Source organism: Pseudorca crassidens, chromosome 1 (assembly GCF_039906515.1).
Source record: "Pseudorca crassidens isolate mPseCra1 chromosome 1, mPseCra1.hap1, whole genome shotgun sequence".
Classification (NCBI taxonomy): Eukaryota; Metazoa; Chordata; class Mammalia; order Artiodactyla; family Delphinidae; genus Pseudorca; species Pseudorca crassidens.
Genome location: NC_090296.1, coordinates 6,307,257 through 6,324,552, shown reverse-complemented (window position 1 = coordinate 6,324,552; position 17,296 = coordinate 6,307,257). Strand labels below are relative to the sequence as shown.

Sequence of the window (17,296 nt, the reverse complement as noted above, 5' to 3'; positions counted from 1 at the left end):
ATGCGGAGCCCTGGGAGGTGGGGTGTCCTTGGTAGAGAATAAAGCAAGTTATTGGCAGAGCTGTGTCTTCTCCAAGGAGAAACACCGAGAGCACCCTGAAGACTACCTGTGTGCAGCGATGTTTACCGGGACGGTCGGGGGAATAATTCACATAGCCTTTCCCAAAATAAGCGACGTACTTAATAGTCAGGACATCAGAGACGACGTGAACATTTGTAGTTAAGGAAGACTGGCAATCCATAACCTGAAGACTGGTGGCTTTCTGGGGATGGATCCCACCTCACCCCCAGGACACCACCCCAAGCCTCTACTTCCCCTGAAGGTAAGAACTCCTCTTCCTGTGTTCCTGGTGCCACCGGCCCTCCCTGAGCATGCCCTGCAGGCTAGGGAGGGGGCTGAGCACACGCGCCTCTCGTCCATCTCTGAGTCCCCAGGGGGGAGCAACACACAGCACGGGTCAGGTTCGAAACCCCGCGGATAAGCAGGATGGTTTGCATAAAAGCTCGATTCAAGGGGCCTGTCGCACTCCAAAGAAAAGGAATAGACAAAAATATTAATTACGTTTTCCTTTTAATAAGGCTTTTTACTCAAAAGTGTAGCTTTGAAAATCTCTAGCTTGTTGTGACAACCAGAGAAGCCAGGAGCGGCCTTGCCTTGAACATGGTGCCCTCGCAGCTCCCCGGCACCAGGGCTGGAGGGCAAATGCACCACTTTACAATCAGAGCCAACATTTAAAATTAGGAGGAGGATGCATGTCCTACTTGGATTCAAGGAGAAAGGACAAGTTCTCAATACAGTAAAACAAAACACAAAAAGTAAACAAATCTTTAGAAATCACTAGATGTGTGTGTGTGTGTGTGTGTGTGTCTGTGTGTTTATATAATTAGGATTATCATCAACATTTAAAACTATTAAAAATAAGGTTGCCACCTTACCTTTTCTTTTGGTACTGGGGTGTTATTTTTTTAGGAAAATTTTTTCTTTCTTCCTCTCAAGTTCCCTAACCTGAAGCCTGTTTTCCACTGTGCAGCCAAATGCCCCACCTTCGCGCTGCACCCCCAGAGCGCCACCGTCAAGCCCCGCTGGCAGGGGGCAGGGCAGGCTTTGATTCTGGTTGTCAAGATGACAGGCCCACAAAAGCACAGCTGACAGAGGAACTGAATTCTTCCCCGGGAAGAAGATACATTTGCCCGCAATGGGTCTGCAAAGTCTTCCGAGGCACCTCTTCCCCCTCTGTGCTCTGCTTGATAACTTGTTTGTTTGGCCAAGAAGCAAGATGGCAATCTTAATCAGAAAGGGAAGCTAGATTTTTTAAATAACTTAAAAAAATCATTTTTATATAAAGCAGCAAAAACATATTTTCCTCTCTGCAGAAAGAAAACCGTGAACAAGGAAACACAGCGATGTACACGGGGCCGTTCATACACTTCTGCTAAACTGGGTCCCCCGACAGACTCAGAGCTACTTTCCAACCTCCTCGGCGCTGTCGGAAGAAGATTCTTTGGCGTCTCCGGTCGCTCTTTTACTTTCCTCTTGATTTAAACTTTCCTTTTCCGAACTGGTCCCGTTGGGTATAGAGTTTTCGCCGTTGACCAGCCCGTACTCTGCAGCCTTTGCCCTGCGGACAGCCTCAGTGAGGGTCAAGGCCTCCTGTGTGCCGGCCTCCCCGTCCGGGTCCCTGAGGACCAGGGGCAGCCGCGAGTCCGCCACGCCCTCCAGCAGCCCCGGGTTACTCTCCTCGTACTTGGGGAGCGGGGCGTGCCCCTCCACCTGCCTGCGGCAGTGCTCTCGGTTCGCGGCTGCGCTCTTGACCGCTTTTTCCAAGATCTCTTTCTCACCTAAGCGCAACTTGATGGCCATCGTGGCACGAACGGAAAGGGCATGGTTTTTCAAGAAGGACTTATCTTCCTGGAAAAGGAAACAGAGCAAAATTAACTACAGCAAGTCTAAACCAGCAAAACGATAGTGCCAGAAGGCAGATCAGTTGCTGCCGGGGACGAAAGCATGAGAGAAATTGGGAGTGATGGGGGGGGGGGGGCGGTGACAGAAGGTTCTGGAACTTGACTGTGGAGGTGGCTGCCATGACTGCACGCTTAAACCCAAGCGTACACTTCAGCAGTGTGAATTTTACTCTATGTAAATTATACCTAAGTAAATGATTATAAAACAAAAAAGAAGAGCCTAAACCAAATGGTGCGTGGACACTGACAGAACTCCACTTATTTCTAAAACCCTTCTGTCTTGTGCCCTGATGGAGCCCAGGGCTCGGCACCTGGCTGAACGATGGCTGAATGACAGGCACTTGAAGTCAGTGACCCAAGAGTAAACTTGTGTTTGTATCATATGAATTAGAAATTATGGAAAAATGTTAAATAATGTAAAAAATTTATATTCTAATCAACAATGCCTCAGTGTGACTCTTTTGGTAGGGGTAAACATGTAAAATAGAAAAATATTAATAAGTTTAATGAAAAATGTCAAATACACAATGATTTTGCTAAAGCACGACAGTAATTTACATTTAAGAAAGAATCTCTTATTAAACATCTTTTAAAACATGACAAAGCACAAATCCTCCCTTAATGAACAGAATTACCTCAATGGTTGTTTTATATGTTTTTAAAAGAAGTGAGGCTCGATCTTCAAGAAATGTCCACAGTTTGACCTCATTGTCCCAGCTAACAGGATACTCAGAGTTCCCCAAGGTGAAGATTCTGTCAATGGCATTATCTCCCAGCAAATGTTCTTTCAATTCTTCTACAAGAACACAAACAGCCATCTGTTAGGGGAAACAGCACTATTTCTCATTTTCACCAGCAGCCCACCTCACAAAACATCCTTCCCAACAATGTCATCTTCCTGGGGTGACGAGTTCTCCCTGATCCATCAGCCAGGCCGTGGCTAGACTCTCCAGAGCAGAGCCAGAGCTGCTTCAGGGGAGAAAGAGGGGAGTCTTCCTGATTTGGAACCCAGACCAAGCCTTGCTGGGCCAGCCCTCCACACTGTTCACTGTATTTAAGAGGGATCCCGAGAGCCTTTAGATGGTTTCGGAAGATACTTCTTAAAGACCATCTGTAGCGACACACGCCTTATTTTGACAACACCCCTCTTGCAAACTCTGAGCCCAGTCACAGCAACTGGGTCAAAAAGACATGTAGGTGAGCAACGTAAACTGTGAAAGCAAACAACAGCACAACAACCCAGTGATCCTTCTAGACTGAAATCTGACGGATGCTAATTCCAGCAGTTGACCTGACAAAGCTATTTGTCTCATCTTACAACAAGTAAACCACAAACTGAAACCCAAAAATGGACTAGAAAAATCTTAGTTAATGAAATACGTGTCTATATCCCTCACTTGTCAGGAATTTAAAAAGGAATTACAAATAAACACAAGTGCACATCTCAACTGCCTTCAAATATATGTAAGAAGAGGGAAGAATTCAGCAACTGCTCTGAGCATTTTATCTCCTGGCACATTATCTTCAAAAGACCAAAACATGCCGATCCTATTCATGCTCAAGAAATACAACCGTGCTTCTTATGTAATTATGAGACAGTATCTCTTTCAGAGCAAAATGCCCTACAGCTGTCACTATTTACAATTCAAATGGAAGAACTTCTGCTGCCAGCAAACCAAACTTTTATTAGTATTAGTGAGAGTGATTCAAAGAATGCATCAATTGTCTTGACAAGACAAACTGTCTATGACTAAAGAGAAACTAAAGAGAATCAATGGAGCTAAGATGATTCAAAAGCAGGTTTGCTGGGTTTTTTTTAAGAAAATAGAAGTTAATCTAATATTCAGAAAAGAAATTTCTTAAGTTGCATTTGTTAGCAAAAGGTCATGATGAAATTCAGGATTTTTAGATTTTTGATCCTTCAGTTTATATTCTCTGCATAAAGCAATGAAGATGTTTAAAATGCTTTTTAAGTGGAAGAAGCTTCTTTTTAGACGCCCCCAATACTAAGGTTACAGTTTCTGTTTTCCTCCTCAACCTACCGAGTTGCACCCTTTAATTAACATTGGGAAGGTGAGGGGCTGAAGCAGAGTTTTCTCTCTGCCGCTCTTAACAGTGATACTGGACTGGCTTCACATGCCTGGAGAAATAGAACCCACGAAAGGCCATCACCCTGCCTGGAACACTCAGGAAGTGAACCACAGGCTCCGGGGGCAGGTTTCTTCCCCCTCTTCCCTCTCGCTGACAAGCCCTTCCTGGATTTCCTGCATTCCCTGCCCACCGCAAGAGTGTGGTTTGGTGGCCCCCAGCCTGGCCCCTGGACACCCTGCAGCGCTAGGATCTCTTCCGTGGGCTATCGGTCTTGCAAACCCGCAGGAGCCACGTGGGGGCCTGGGGTACAGGCCCTGAGGCGGCAGAGCTGGGTCCCAAGTCAGGGTCATCGCCGGCCAGCTGAATGGCCAAGTTACTCTCCTCTTTGCATGGGAGCTTCTACGTCAGTCAAGTGGGAGCCCCACCTCCCTCCAGCAAGGCTGATGAGGATGAACGAAGCCTGCACCACGTTCAGCATCGTGCCCGGCACAGAGAGAGGGCTCCCAAATTATGGGGATTATCATCGTCGTCATCTCTCATCAGGATATGAACTGTGACATTCAACTTTGTAACCCTATATTACATGCAAGAAAAGCCCACGGTTAACCCTTAACTCGTGTTCACTAAATTGAAGTGAGGAACCAGTGCCAAAGCACAAAATCACCAGAAGCTCCCACGTGAGTGACAGGGAGTCTAGAGCAGTGTGGCTGCGAGCGAGGGACAAGGACCACCTAACACCTCTCTGGGCTCTGCAGTTGGTTGTCTGTGTTTCAGGACTCAGTTTCTTCTACTTCCAATGTCAAGCCAGGACCTGGGCGGCACTTCTCTGGCCGCAGACATGAAGGGAGGGAGCCAGACGGCAGAGACCAGCAGACTCCCTCCACGGGCTGTCATTTCTGCTCCGGCCCCGGGCTGCCCTTGCTCTAGCGCTCGGACAGCTTCCTTCAGAAGAACACTTGTCTGTCTCTTCAGTTAGGTGGCACGCACTCACTGTCACTCATTCCCACCCAATCCGCTGTGCACAGGATCCAGGGTAGTTTACAACAACAGCAAAGTCACACACAATTAAAAATGGAACCTCACAACCAGGGGATTTGGAGGAGTATATTTTCAGATGAAAAGTGAAAACACAACCGCAATAGATCACATCTCAGTGCCAGAGATCCCAAACGGCTTGTCTTAAGGAAACATAAAAGTAATGCTCAATGCATACATTTAACTTTTTGTGCCTGAAATAAGAGGCTGTAGACAGGAATATTTGCAGTTTAAACAGGTTCTGTTTGCAGTGTTATTTACTCCAACTGGATGCCTGGCACTGAAAGGCCTGCTGGCAATTTCGGATTCACACTACAGAGCTGGTTAACAAATGAAGTCCTCTGGCCCACGTGGGTCAGGGCCGACCACCCGACTTCAGTGTCGATGACCATTCACCGTGAGGACATTTGGGCTCTGTCGTCCCGGGTAACAGGCACATCAGAAGCTCCCATCTACAAATGTCGAATTTTGATACAGGCAGACAATCCAAGATGTATTAAGTTTTCTTCCAATGCAGTAGAGAATTATTTGTTTATTACAAGCATATACTGACAACACACTGAGGATTTAATAAAATACTTCCAGGATAAAACAGATCAATTTCTTCTTTCTCCAATATTACCTCTTCCCCCCAAAGTGCTTTAATTTTAAGTAATTTTATCTTTAATCTGAATCCCTCTGTCTCACACTTCATGAATTAAAAAAAGAAAAAAACGCAACATTTTTTTTTTTTTTTCTGAAATGATTTACCTTCGGTCATGCAGAAGACTCGGAGAAAAGCCAGAAGTTGGGCAGAGATGGGTGGCTCCGTAAAATGCAATGCAAAGACACTGGAGCTGACGAGAGGAAGAAGAGAGATCAGGCCCTGCTGCAGTGGCCTCCTCGCCCCACAGTGAAATCTCTGATTCTGCACTCCGTGTGTGGTCCTCAGGGAGCCTGGGCCAGCATGAGGGACCCCACCTCCTCACCAGAACTCTAAAAACAGAATTTTCAGCCCTGGCGAAATGCGGAAGGCCTGGGCTGGCCGAGGAGGGTGGCGGTAACCATCACTGCCTGCAGTTCTTAGTCTAATAGCCTTCATCTCGGGTGCACACAACAACACATCAGGAGAATTAAGCATACCCATGGCTCCTAAGAAAGGTTAACAATAATTTATGTTGAGTTCACATTTTAATCATTAATCAAATATTGACAAGTTCAATAAAAAAAGGTCTAGATAATCCATTTTCATTAAGAATGGTTCTCTCCACTCCCTGGAGAACCAATAAATCATAATTCTTGTCCTTATCATTTTGCACCTCAAATGCAGGAAAATCTTAAGATTTGATTTAACCAGAAATTCTTGAAATCACTGACTATCATGACTTCATTACAGAACCTAATGGTGGCAAAGAATTAAATGAAACAAATTGATCCAGGTCATTAACCTTTTCAAAGTGAAAGGCATTAATGACATGGAGACACTTATTTAACTGAACGAGGATTTCAGGCCACATTCCCTGGAACTGGCTGTGGACGCTTCCAGCGACACAATTACGTTGATCTGAAAACGCTGGTAAATCACCATGCATCTCCACGGTTTAACTTTGCAGTGTAACAGGGATGAAGGGATTAAGACAAACTACAGTGGAGAAGTTTTATTAACACGCCAGTTAAACACTACGCGACTGGAAATATTTCAAGTACCACAGTAAAGAGCTGACAGATTTTTTTCTACGTACGTTGGGATGCCAGCGCGAGCCAGGACCTCGGCCTTCATGGCGTACAGCCTGTCACTTTTACTCACTCCAAGCTTTATTTTCACTCTGTCGTGTGAATTATTGTCAAAGAAAAAACCACTGTGGATCACAAACTCTGCATTTGACCGAGTGCCATAAAAAATGTAAATCTGAGATGCAGTAAAGAAAAAATAAAGGGATATAAAAGAAACTTAACATCCATTCTCAGTACAGAGCAGGGCAAAGGATCAGTTCTCATATATTTAACGCAACTTCACACTAAGGAGACAAACAGCTCTGAGGTGACCATGTCCCTGTCCTGAACATCATGTGCTGCCGGGCGGGGCCGGGCGGGCTGAGAAGAGCACACGCCGACCTCCTAGCACCCAGAGGAGCCGGACCCCGTCGTCCCAGCCTTTCTCATACCCCCTCACACTCCCAGTCACAGCGAGACTGCTGCTTTACGACTGCACTTTAGAATTCACCATGTTCTTTTCTCCCTCTCCTTTAACTACAAGAGCGTCTCCTGGAACCAGGGTTTAAGGCAGTGTCTGTCAGAAACCCACTTCTAGATGCTGCGGCCATTCTGCACTGTCTCCAGGCACTTTGTTAGGCTAGTATTTTTCACTCTGTCCCAGCTCAAACATCAGTGGTCTGTGTCGGTTCTGTCTTTTGTGTTCCCTGCTTGGTCACAGGACTGCCAGGCAGAGTGCAGGTGTCCATTCGCGCACATGTTCAACCCCACCCCAAATATTACTCAAAACCTCACAGATTAAAGTGAAAGTACAAGAAGGCAGCTCTTGTGGTTCCTGATTCCCTTATGGTTTTGCCGCTTAAATAAACTGCCTCCTTTTAAAGAAGGTTCTAATCAACAGAAAAAGATACGAAAACAATGCAGTCTATACAATCGAAAAATCTGTTCTACTGTCGTAACACAGAATTTATTTTCAGTTGACGGTGTTACACACAGTAGATGGGTTGTGCAAATAACTGCGTTCACATCTTTCTCCCTGGTGGACCCGAACGTCCCATTCAAAGCACGGCATATTTATTACGGCTTTGGGTCTCAATATGTATTCCAGAAAACAAGCCTTAAATACAAATCTCAAAATTTTCTGCCCAAGTTAAATACTTTTTAAAAATGATCAACACAGTTTGAGGTGAGGGACTCCGTGTGGAACCCACCTGCTCTCCGGCCCGGAAGTCCTGCAGGGCTACACACTCACAGCGGTCGTCCTCCAGGTTGTAGCCGGTGGTGATCTGTACACGGGAGGAAGGATGACAGGACAGCGTCTAAGTGCTCTCGCTCAGGAGGGCCTTTTTCCGGCGATTAGAGGATAAAAGACACGCAAAGCTACTTAAAGGGCTGCATTCTGCTTGCTTCACCAAACTGAGCAAAGAACTGCTTGGTTATTTTCTTTGATTCTACTCACACCAGAAATCCTTATGGAAGACCCCGTACCTGCAGTGAGGGACATACTCTTCGGAAAATGTATTGTATAGGTTATCCCTTGCTGGTCTCAATCAAACATAATCATTCATTACAAAGTTACAGGCTTTGAGCTCATCCCCCCCCTCCCCCGCCATCTCCAGCCACCCACCCACCCACAGGACCTGCGCTCCCGCAAGGAGGGAAGCGGGATCTCTGGAGAACTCGAACTGACTTGCAAACAGCATCTTTAGTATTTGGTCATTAAGAACACAAGGCGGGTTTCCCACTGGATAAAGAATCAGGGAGAAAGAAAAGCTGTTTCCGAATTATGTACTTATTTTACTCTGGAACTAGAGAAATTAAAACTTTCAGATAAGCAAAGGAAAAATAAAACAACTTAGTTGTATCCTATTCACTCTCTTTATGCTGAAAGCTATCCTGTGAGAGTTTCTGAACCCCCAAATCCACTAACCACACTGACAATCCGCATCTCTTCCTAATCTCTCCTGTCAAGGGGTGGGGGAGGGGGGCAGGCGATGTCGTGGTCTCGGCACTGAAGTCACCACAAAATTCTCTGGGCCTCAACTGGTCAGCATTTCACCTTCCGAGTCACCCTTTGCATTTTGTTTGTCCTGCCGTCCCCTGGCTCTTCTCACCCAGCTCAACACGTGCAAAACCCTTCCAACTGGTCTCAAATTCCAGAACTGTCCCTCCCGTGTCCCGTGTGGCATACGTGTTTGACCTCCTGTTTAAAACTTTTCAGTGGTGCTCCACTTTGCCTTGCGGAAAACATCCAAATTTTTGAGCAAGGCCAGTTTACAAGGAGGCCCACACCTCCCTACGGTCTCTGGACACGCCACTCGCCTGCCACTCCAGGCGCCGTCCCCGCTCCCTCGTGCCTGCGACCACCTTCAGCTCCTGCTTTGCCTGAGCCCCGGCTTCTCTGGAGATGCCCCCCTTCATCCCACCCTCCCTCTCTGTTCCCCAAAGCCTCTCCCACCCAGTAATAGGGTATTTATATCTCTGCACCCCCCACCAGCCAGACCTGCAGCCTAGCCCTTTTCACCTCGGCGCCTGGAGCTTAGCTCACCGGGCCCAACACCTGACACTGCCCTCGCCCTTGAGAATATCTGCTTGATGCAGGGAAAAGAATAGGCTCTCCAATTTATATTAAAAGCTCCTTCTCAGAAGTCTGTCCCTCAGAGCAGCCCCCAATCTCTTAGATTGTCTGTAAATGCTCATTAATTACTTCGATCTCCTCATTTTATCCTAGAGAATCAAAATTCAAGACGGCTACAAGTGCTACTTTGCTATTCAAGGTATCAACAGCTCAAAAGATTACTTTTGAGTCCAGGGAATGGCATTTGGGGATGGAAGGGCAGATAACACTCCTCTTTAAACCCAGTATCCCCAGAACCAAGACCAATGAGAAATACGAAAGCAACGAGGACTAAATGAAGGCAGGTGTTCTGGCTCATTTTCACTCACAGAACAGCTTAAACACTTGATAAAAAAATCAGCTCCATGAAGTTCCTGCCCAATATCAAAATCACTTTTATGACCCCCAAACATGACCCTGATGATAAGGTACAGAGTGGGGATTGCCCATGACCTCCCAGCCCTAGAAGGCTGGCATTCCATGGTGCAGGCAGTACCCAGGGGCCTGACAGGAGCACGAACAGGCAGAAGGAAGTCAGGGGAAGCAGGAGGGAAGGGGGAGGGCCAACAATCTATAAGAGGAGCACGCGGAAGCACAGGAGACAGACGGTAGAGGACAGGAAGGGAGGCCCGTGGGTGGGGAGGTGTGGCCATCCTATGCGTGGTGCTCAGGATGGCCCAGCCTGGGGAAGCAGCGGGAACAGTCAGCGCAGAGGCCCTCGGTGGGCGTGTAGGGCCCAGACAGACTGGGGTGTAGCGAGGACAGGCTGAGCAGGGGGCCCTGTCTGCTACTGTAAACACCTGGGCTTTCACCTTGAGACTGGAAGCCTCATGCACATCTAAATGTTTCAGATCTTCAACACTCAAACAGAAGGGCCTCGAAAAAGAAACCCCTGCAATTCTGCTTGAATCTTCCAAAGCCCTTTCATCCTGGTTGGTAGGGTCACGTACCCAAATACAAGGGCTGATCATTCCAACACGCTTTACCTGTTGGAACTAATACAGAGGCCGAAACCCACTCAGAAGTATCCTTCTCTGTATAAACTGAACAACCTCAAAAAAGGGAAAGCAGACCTGTTCCCGTTAGTTCTGAACAAGCCACGCAGAATTCAGATACATTATGCCTCACAGCCCAACACGCCGCCTTATAAACCTGTCTACGTTTGTTTCTCGGAGTGGCTAGGAAATAGATCACGTTCGCTAGAGTCTCCAGCCCGGCCTAGATATTCATCCAGCCTCTTAATTTCTCGTGCTTTTCCTTGCTGCTGCTGGTTTGGAATCACTGTCACAGGCTTGATTCCTCCATTTCTACCCCCATAACCAGGTTTGGGGACACTGTTAGAAGCACGCAGCGTTGCTGGGTTACAAATTTCTATCAGCTCCCCCAGCGGTAGTCAGATCAGACAGACAACGACTGTCAGGACAGACACACACAAAAAAGAAATCTACTGTCTGAAAAGCTAAGCCTTTCTTTCAAGTACCTTATTTTAAAAGAGATTAACTGTTAATATGTATGACATACAACTTCATAGTGCTAAAAGAGATTCTGAAATCCTACCAGACAAAATTTCCCATCAAGTGTTGTTTTTACGGTGGGAAACTGTCCAACAAACGTGTAGTAGAGTTAAGTGTGCAGAGAAGACAACCGCTGCAAGAAAAAGCACTAACATCTTGGATAAACCTTCTCAAGGTTAGCAGTGTTTCTGCCAGGACTGCGGTGGCTGAGACCTGATGAACAGTATTAGGAAAAAGACAGTATTAGTAGTTGTCATCAATTCGTTATTTTTATTTTGAGATAAACTAACTTTTTTTTTTTTTTTTTACTTTTAGGGGGGGAAAGAGTGAGTAGTTTACATGAAAGCCACACAAAACCAGTGTGTATGTGAGTATGTGAAGGTGCAAATGCACAGCAAGAGTGGGAGAGACGTGCAGAAAGCCAGTAGCCAGCTACCCAGGAGGCGTCGAGTGGACCAGCCACGGGGCCGCCGGCGCCCAGGACTGGCAGGGGACCTCCGAGTTTCACTGCAGAGGCTTCTGTTTTCTTTAACTGGTTTTCTTTGTTTACAGTAAAGTATGTACTTGTTAAATTTTAGAAAGAAAAAAATAAACCCCGATGATCAATCAAGTTTGGGAACCAATGACCTAATCCAAGAAAAAGAAAAATGTTACTGTCAAATATTAAAAGCTATTTGAAAAATTTTTAAACGTCAATGTTATAATCATTTAAAATAGCTCTGAAAGAAAACAAAAAGAACAAAATATAAAATTGTATTCATTAATGAAAATAAATGATAAAATACGCTAATACGCCTCAAAACGGCTAAATTAAGCACATCTAAATTAAGGCAAAAATATAATTATAAAAGTATAGATATTCTTTCTCTCCAATTTAAGAGTGTGCTGTGGCTAGACCTTCCCAGGTTCACACTAGGGTTTCTCTCAAGTGTTTGGCACACGTGGCATGTGTTCTGGCCATTTTGTGGAATTAGATGTGAAATACTCATTTATAGCACCAGTCTATTTATAATACTGCTAATAATAACAAAGAAAGCTGACACTGAGAAAAGATGAACAAAAAACTAACCAAACCACTATACGATTATAATATTTAAAAATTCAAAACGTTCTGAAGTTGATCATATTTCCAACTAGTAATATCAGGAAATCTTTCTCAGCACAGAGAGCACAGCAACCTGCTCCGAGGTTCAGAATCTGAAGAATGCTGAGAAACAGAGGCAGCCTCCTCTATGCGTCATGATTAACAATCCTCACAGCGTCTCCCTATCTTTCCAACGTCTGATGATGCCAACTGACTCCTGCATCCAAGGCCAAGAGCCAAACGCCGAAGTGCACCTCCTCCCGCCCCACTGCCAGGGACACCAGGACTGGCTCCTGAACAAAAGCAGGTTAATCAACGGGGCCAAGGATGTGTCTGCATAGCAGGTGAAGGGAGAGGCGGCAGGAAAGAATCAGAGAAACTTAAGTAACTGATAATACAGTCAGCAAGGAGAGAAAACAAGCAACACAAAAGGAAAACCCAGAAGGAGAAAGGATTTTTTTTCAATAAATTGGTATTTTAAAAAGAATAAGAAAAAAGAAACTTTGGTTTAAGTCTGTCATCCAATAAGATAAGAAAATGTATGTCTAGGCTGGAATCGTGGCTTAGCAAAGAAATGCAGTTCACTGTGGCTTCTGAAAGTGATATAAGACTCACATTTTCAGGATTAAGTAAACACAGAGAGAAAAAACCGCCAGCCTCTACACATGGGGGGCGAGGTTTGGCGTTGTCTGCTCCTCTTGGAGGGGGCAGTAGGGGACAGTGACTTTTAGGCAGAACTTCGCCGGTTAATGAACACGACCCGAGGAGGTCCTTACCAGGCCGTTGGTGTGATTGCACATGTCCCACAGAGGAATCAGCGCCAGGGTCACCCGGGAACCATCCTCCGTGGGAATCTGGTTTTGTCGAGTCATAACGGAAGAGACCGCCCACCTGTAACAATCAGAAAAGAGGCGAATTATGGCCGGCACATCTGAAAGCCCACGGCAGTCACAACTCAGCCAAAACCGAGGTGTGCCTGACCTCTCACGAATTTTCAAAACCCTTTCCTAAGTCGCAAAGGTGATGTTCATCATCATTTAAAATTAAGTCTAGGGTAAAGAGAAAAGGAGGGGGGATATGGAAGGAAAAGGGAGCCAGGGGAAATCTAGGAGTGAGAGATTAAGGGAGGACGTTCCCGGGAGAAAGCGGCCTGGAGGAAGGGCCTAGAACAGAGTCAGCCAGGCCTCAGCTGGTCCCGGTCCGCGTTGCTGCGGAGAGACCCCACCCCTCTTTTACCCAAACGCTGACTCTGTACCTATTTTGAGCCTCACTGAAAAGCAAACACTAACTCCTTTCTGATCGGAATCCTCTAAGAACTCTACAAAATGTGGAATGGTATTTTTTTTTACTATGTTGTGCACTGCATTAAATCTTTTTGTTAAAAAAAAGTCCCTACTTTAAAGAGCTAAAACAGTCTGTTTGAAAGAAAAAAAATCCTCACCCCACACTAACGTTAATCTTGAGCATCACCTGGCTCTATCAACTAATCCCCACCAACACAGGTTAATGGCAATTTCCACATGGCTATCAAAACGCTGCTCCCTGCCCCGGGGTCCAGTGTAACTTCCAGAAAGAACAATCTCTTTTTTAAGGCTTTAAAATGGTCATGCAAGTCACTTCTTACCCAAGCCCTTCGCACTTCTGAGATCCCAATTTCACTCAGAAACCACCCTCCAACACATGCCTTGCACATACGTACACCACACCCCACACACACCCCAACACACACACACACACACACACACACACACACACACACACACACCCCTCACACCAACCTGTAGTCCTCATAAGTGAAAGAATCCTTCAAGGGCAGTTTGTGGGCATGAGGATGGGTCTGGGAATTAGAAGTTTTAGAAAGCAGAGGTGAAAAGAGAAAAAGGGAAAACAGAAATCAGTCAGCAAAATTTCATTATTTAGCTGCCTAACAGATCCTAACAAGAGCCAAATGAAGCAGGAGGCATCCAGCCGCGCTACTGAGGGATCATCGTGCTATTATGCTCTCATACATCACTGTCAACTTAATTTGTTGTGCCCAGCAGCCGCCATAAATCTGCTGCTTCATATTTCGATACCAGGACCCACAGACACGGCACAGAAATAAAATTTAAGGTGGACTGAGTTTACAAAAGGTAGGCACACCCACACCATAAGTCTCTCGTCTACACGGAAACCCGGAGTCTCCAAGTCAGGTGTCTGTCCCAGCCTCCCTTTGCATCTCTTGCCTTAATGTGCTGTACAGCCCTCACGAATAGTCCAAATCTCTTCTTGCATCAATAAAAGGAACAATTAAAGGCACTCTAATAAATTGAAACTTCTTTCATTTATCTCTGACTTAAAATCATTTGGAAGGAAATCAACTTGTTACGTGCAAATGAATCATACAACATGGCAGATGCAGCTCAAATACAGAAAATCAAGAAAAACACAGTTTTGTGAAATTATGAATTAAATTTTACAAACAAATGTAATAAAGATAAAATCGAGATCGGCATATGTGAATTTCACTCCTTTTCTTTCTGTCTCTGGACAAAAGAACATTTGATAAAAATATCCAAAACTCCACACTTTAGAGAAAATTGTACACATCTCACATCCTCTCTCTCCACAATACTCCCCCCACCTTGGGCCTTTCGAGCACTTAAAAAACTGCGTCTCAACTAAGAAATTCAAAGCTGTAACAGTATAATTTTAATCTTCGGTTTCCATTACAGGCTGACAGACAGATTGCAGTAAGTGATCAAATGGTGACTTCTGAGACACCAGTGCGATTCGGCTGCACCGTCTCTGCAGCACTGCAAATGCACGGAGCCCCGTGCAGTATGCAGTTCTGACTTTTGACGCATTACCATCACAAGTGCATATGGTAATTTATCATCGCTCACTGCACTGTACTCGCTGGCACCGTATGCAGGACAGTAGGGGATGAGGTAAAAGTGGCTCGAACCGTAAATCAATTAGAAAACAAAAGCTTGTGCTCGGCGCGCAATTTTAGGCAAATTATATATTACAAAAGGCTGCCAATTGGGTGCTAGCTCCCAGGTGCCTGCTTCTCCCCTCTGATCCTAAACCCAGTTTTAACCCTTTGGAAGAAAAGTCAACATATGGAAATACAGTTACCTAATATGTAAATGTTCTGACAATAAAAATGAAATTAAAGAAGATATAATTTAGGTCAAAATATAAAATAACCTATCGCTCAGGGGCATTCTCTAGCTGCATTATTCTAGCTAGGAAGATTAGAAAAAACTATCTCTGGTTTAGGAAAAAAACCCAATACCATGGTCAAGCACAGCAAAGATTCGAGGAGAAGCTTCTTATTGCCTCTTCTTTGTAATGAGTGAAATGCAAGCCTGTGTCCTAAGAGTCCTAAAGAAGCTTTCCATTTAATCATGGAACTTGACCATAAGGGTGCTCAGGTTTTTCCTCGTAAGAGTACAAATTCCGCAGATAAGAACTGCCCCTCCACCCAAAACTAATTTGATGATAAGTACCATAGAAATTTTTCAGAACTTTGAAGAAAAGAAATTCCATTGCTAAAATTTCCTTTCACTTATAATAAAATGAAGCTTCACACAGTCTGACCTGCTGGGAATGTTGCACATCCTATCTCTTCTCAAACTCTAGGAGGGGGGAAAGCATTGTTGCTTTTGTTATTTTAAAATGTTTTAAATTCATTTAAACTGGGGAATGCCCTGTGGTATTTTGAAAGCTGGTAAATTCCAATGCTAAAACCCCTGAGTATTAAAAATTCGACCCCTCCCCCCTCGAAAAGTTTGACTTACTGAATAGGAGAAGAGATGACAATTTTCAAAATTAGAATGCTGAATGTCAAAACGACTTGTGGAAGAATGTTCCAAACACTCAAAGATCTTTAAATAGCTTTGGACTCTACGAAGAAAACTCTTCAAACAAGGGCAGCCTCCCCAAGGACCAAAAAGATGGAAAATTAACTCTCCAAAATGTCTCCCTTCCTACTATTTATATACATTTCTTACCAAAAATACAAGTTTATGTTCACAGGCCTGACGAAGTCGTAAAGAATACGCAAGGGAAAAAATACGCAAATGCTTTCTTCAGGTTAATTTTGAAGATTATTTTGGCTATAGAGTTACGTAATGTTTGCAGAATCTGTTAGAAATAGTTGTTCTTATCTGCTTCAGAAATAAGGTGTGCCCACTGTACGTAATTCTGGTTTTAAAAAAAAGCTATTCTACCACAGACACATGCACTTAACAGTTATACTGAAGTGGAATTTGAGGCTATAGAGAAAGGCAAGTATCTTCCATTTCAACGGGGCCCTCACTGCTGTGACACCAGCGCCACCTACTGGCCTCATGGCGGAATCGGTTACAGCTGCAGAGTTCTTGAATTATTTCCTAGGGCAAGGCCCCCAGAGCAACTTATCCTAAAGCAAACCGGGGTTTATCCAGAATGGCTACTGGCTCAGCTTTACTCAAGAGAAATTTGGTTTCTAAAAAAAAAAAAAAAGAAGAAAAAAAGAAACCAACCTACCTCTTTAAATTATTATATAATAGTTTTACAAGGATCTTGAAACATTCAAATATTGAAGTGATTTTCACGTGAAAAGCATTTAACTTTAAAAATAAGTATTTTCACATACCCTGAAAAAATAAACAAGAATAAGAAATATGTCTATTCCAAACACTAAGCTCTGGACAGATTTTTTTTTTTTTTAACACATCAAGCCTTAACGTTTAAAAATACATTTTCCAAAAATTATAATATTAACCTGAAGTTACTTGAAAGCTCCTAAAAATGTTCTTAGATGAAAGTCATTAAGTTCACACTTTATGGGGAGGATAACTGAACACTCCTCATTTATAGAGCAAAATCTTATAAGGGTTTTGTTTATCTCCAATAGAAGACATTCCTAACCTGTACTTTAAAAACTGTAAATGAAAGCAGAAAACTTACTCATTGTGGCTAATTAGTTTGAGATAGCTGTTTCCAAGATCTAGCTACACATGGGATGAGTGAGGGTCTGTCTGGCAGTAGAGAAAGACGACAGTGATGGGGTCTCTCAGGTACCAGGGCCCAAAAGGAGCAGGCCATAGGGTCCACCAAGCATTAACTTCCTCCCCACTCCCCACCCACCCCATAAATACAGGTTTAGAAACAAGCCCATATTTTTTAAGTGATCGACATTTTCACTTTCTTGTGCATTATAAACATCTGAAGTTGGAGATATGAACAGTTCCTGTAGCTCATAATCAGACTTGAAGCCCTATAGAGCTTACTTTTAAAAGAGGATTCTTGTTTCCTTAAGTCAAGCCTGACA

General features: G+C 44.4%; 1 protein-coding gene across 3 annotated transcripts in view; it reads right to left on the bottom strand.

The window, feature by feature from the left end:
- Nucleotides 1-553: 553 nt before the first annotated feature.
- Nucleotides 554-17,296, bottom strand: part of SETD3 (SET domain containing 3, actin N3(tau)-histidine methyltransferase) — a 69,305-nt gene continuing 52,562 nt past the window's right edge. For 2 of the 3 annotated variants that reach the window (XM_067726051.1, XM_067726041.1), the window contains 7 exons: nt 13,773-13,831; nt 12,771-12,885; nt 7,991-8,065; nt 6,809-6,975; nt 5,838-5,923; nt 2,597-2,757; nt 554-1,908 (listed from right to left, as the gene is read on the bottom strand). In XM_067726051.1, coding sequence (XP_067582152.1) covers nt 1,462-1,908; nt 2,597-2,757; nt 5,838-5,923; nt 6,809-6,975; nt 7,991-8,065; nt 12,771-12,885; nt 13,773-13,831 — 1,110 coding nt within the window. In that variant the 3' untranslated portion in view covers nt 554-1,461. Of the gene's footprint in view, nt 1,909-2,596; nt 2,758-5,837; nt 5,924-6,808; nt 6,976-7,990; nt 8,066-12,770; nt 12,886-13,772; nt 13,832-17,296 lie in introns of those variants that run through there. The other variant, XR_010940821.1, reaches the window with a different exon arrangement.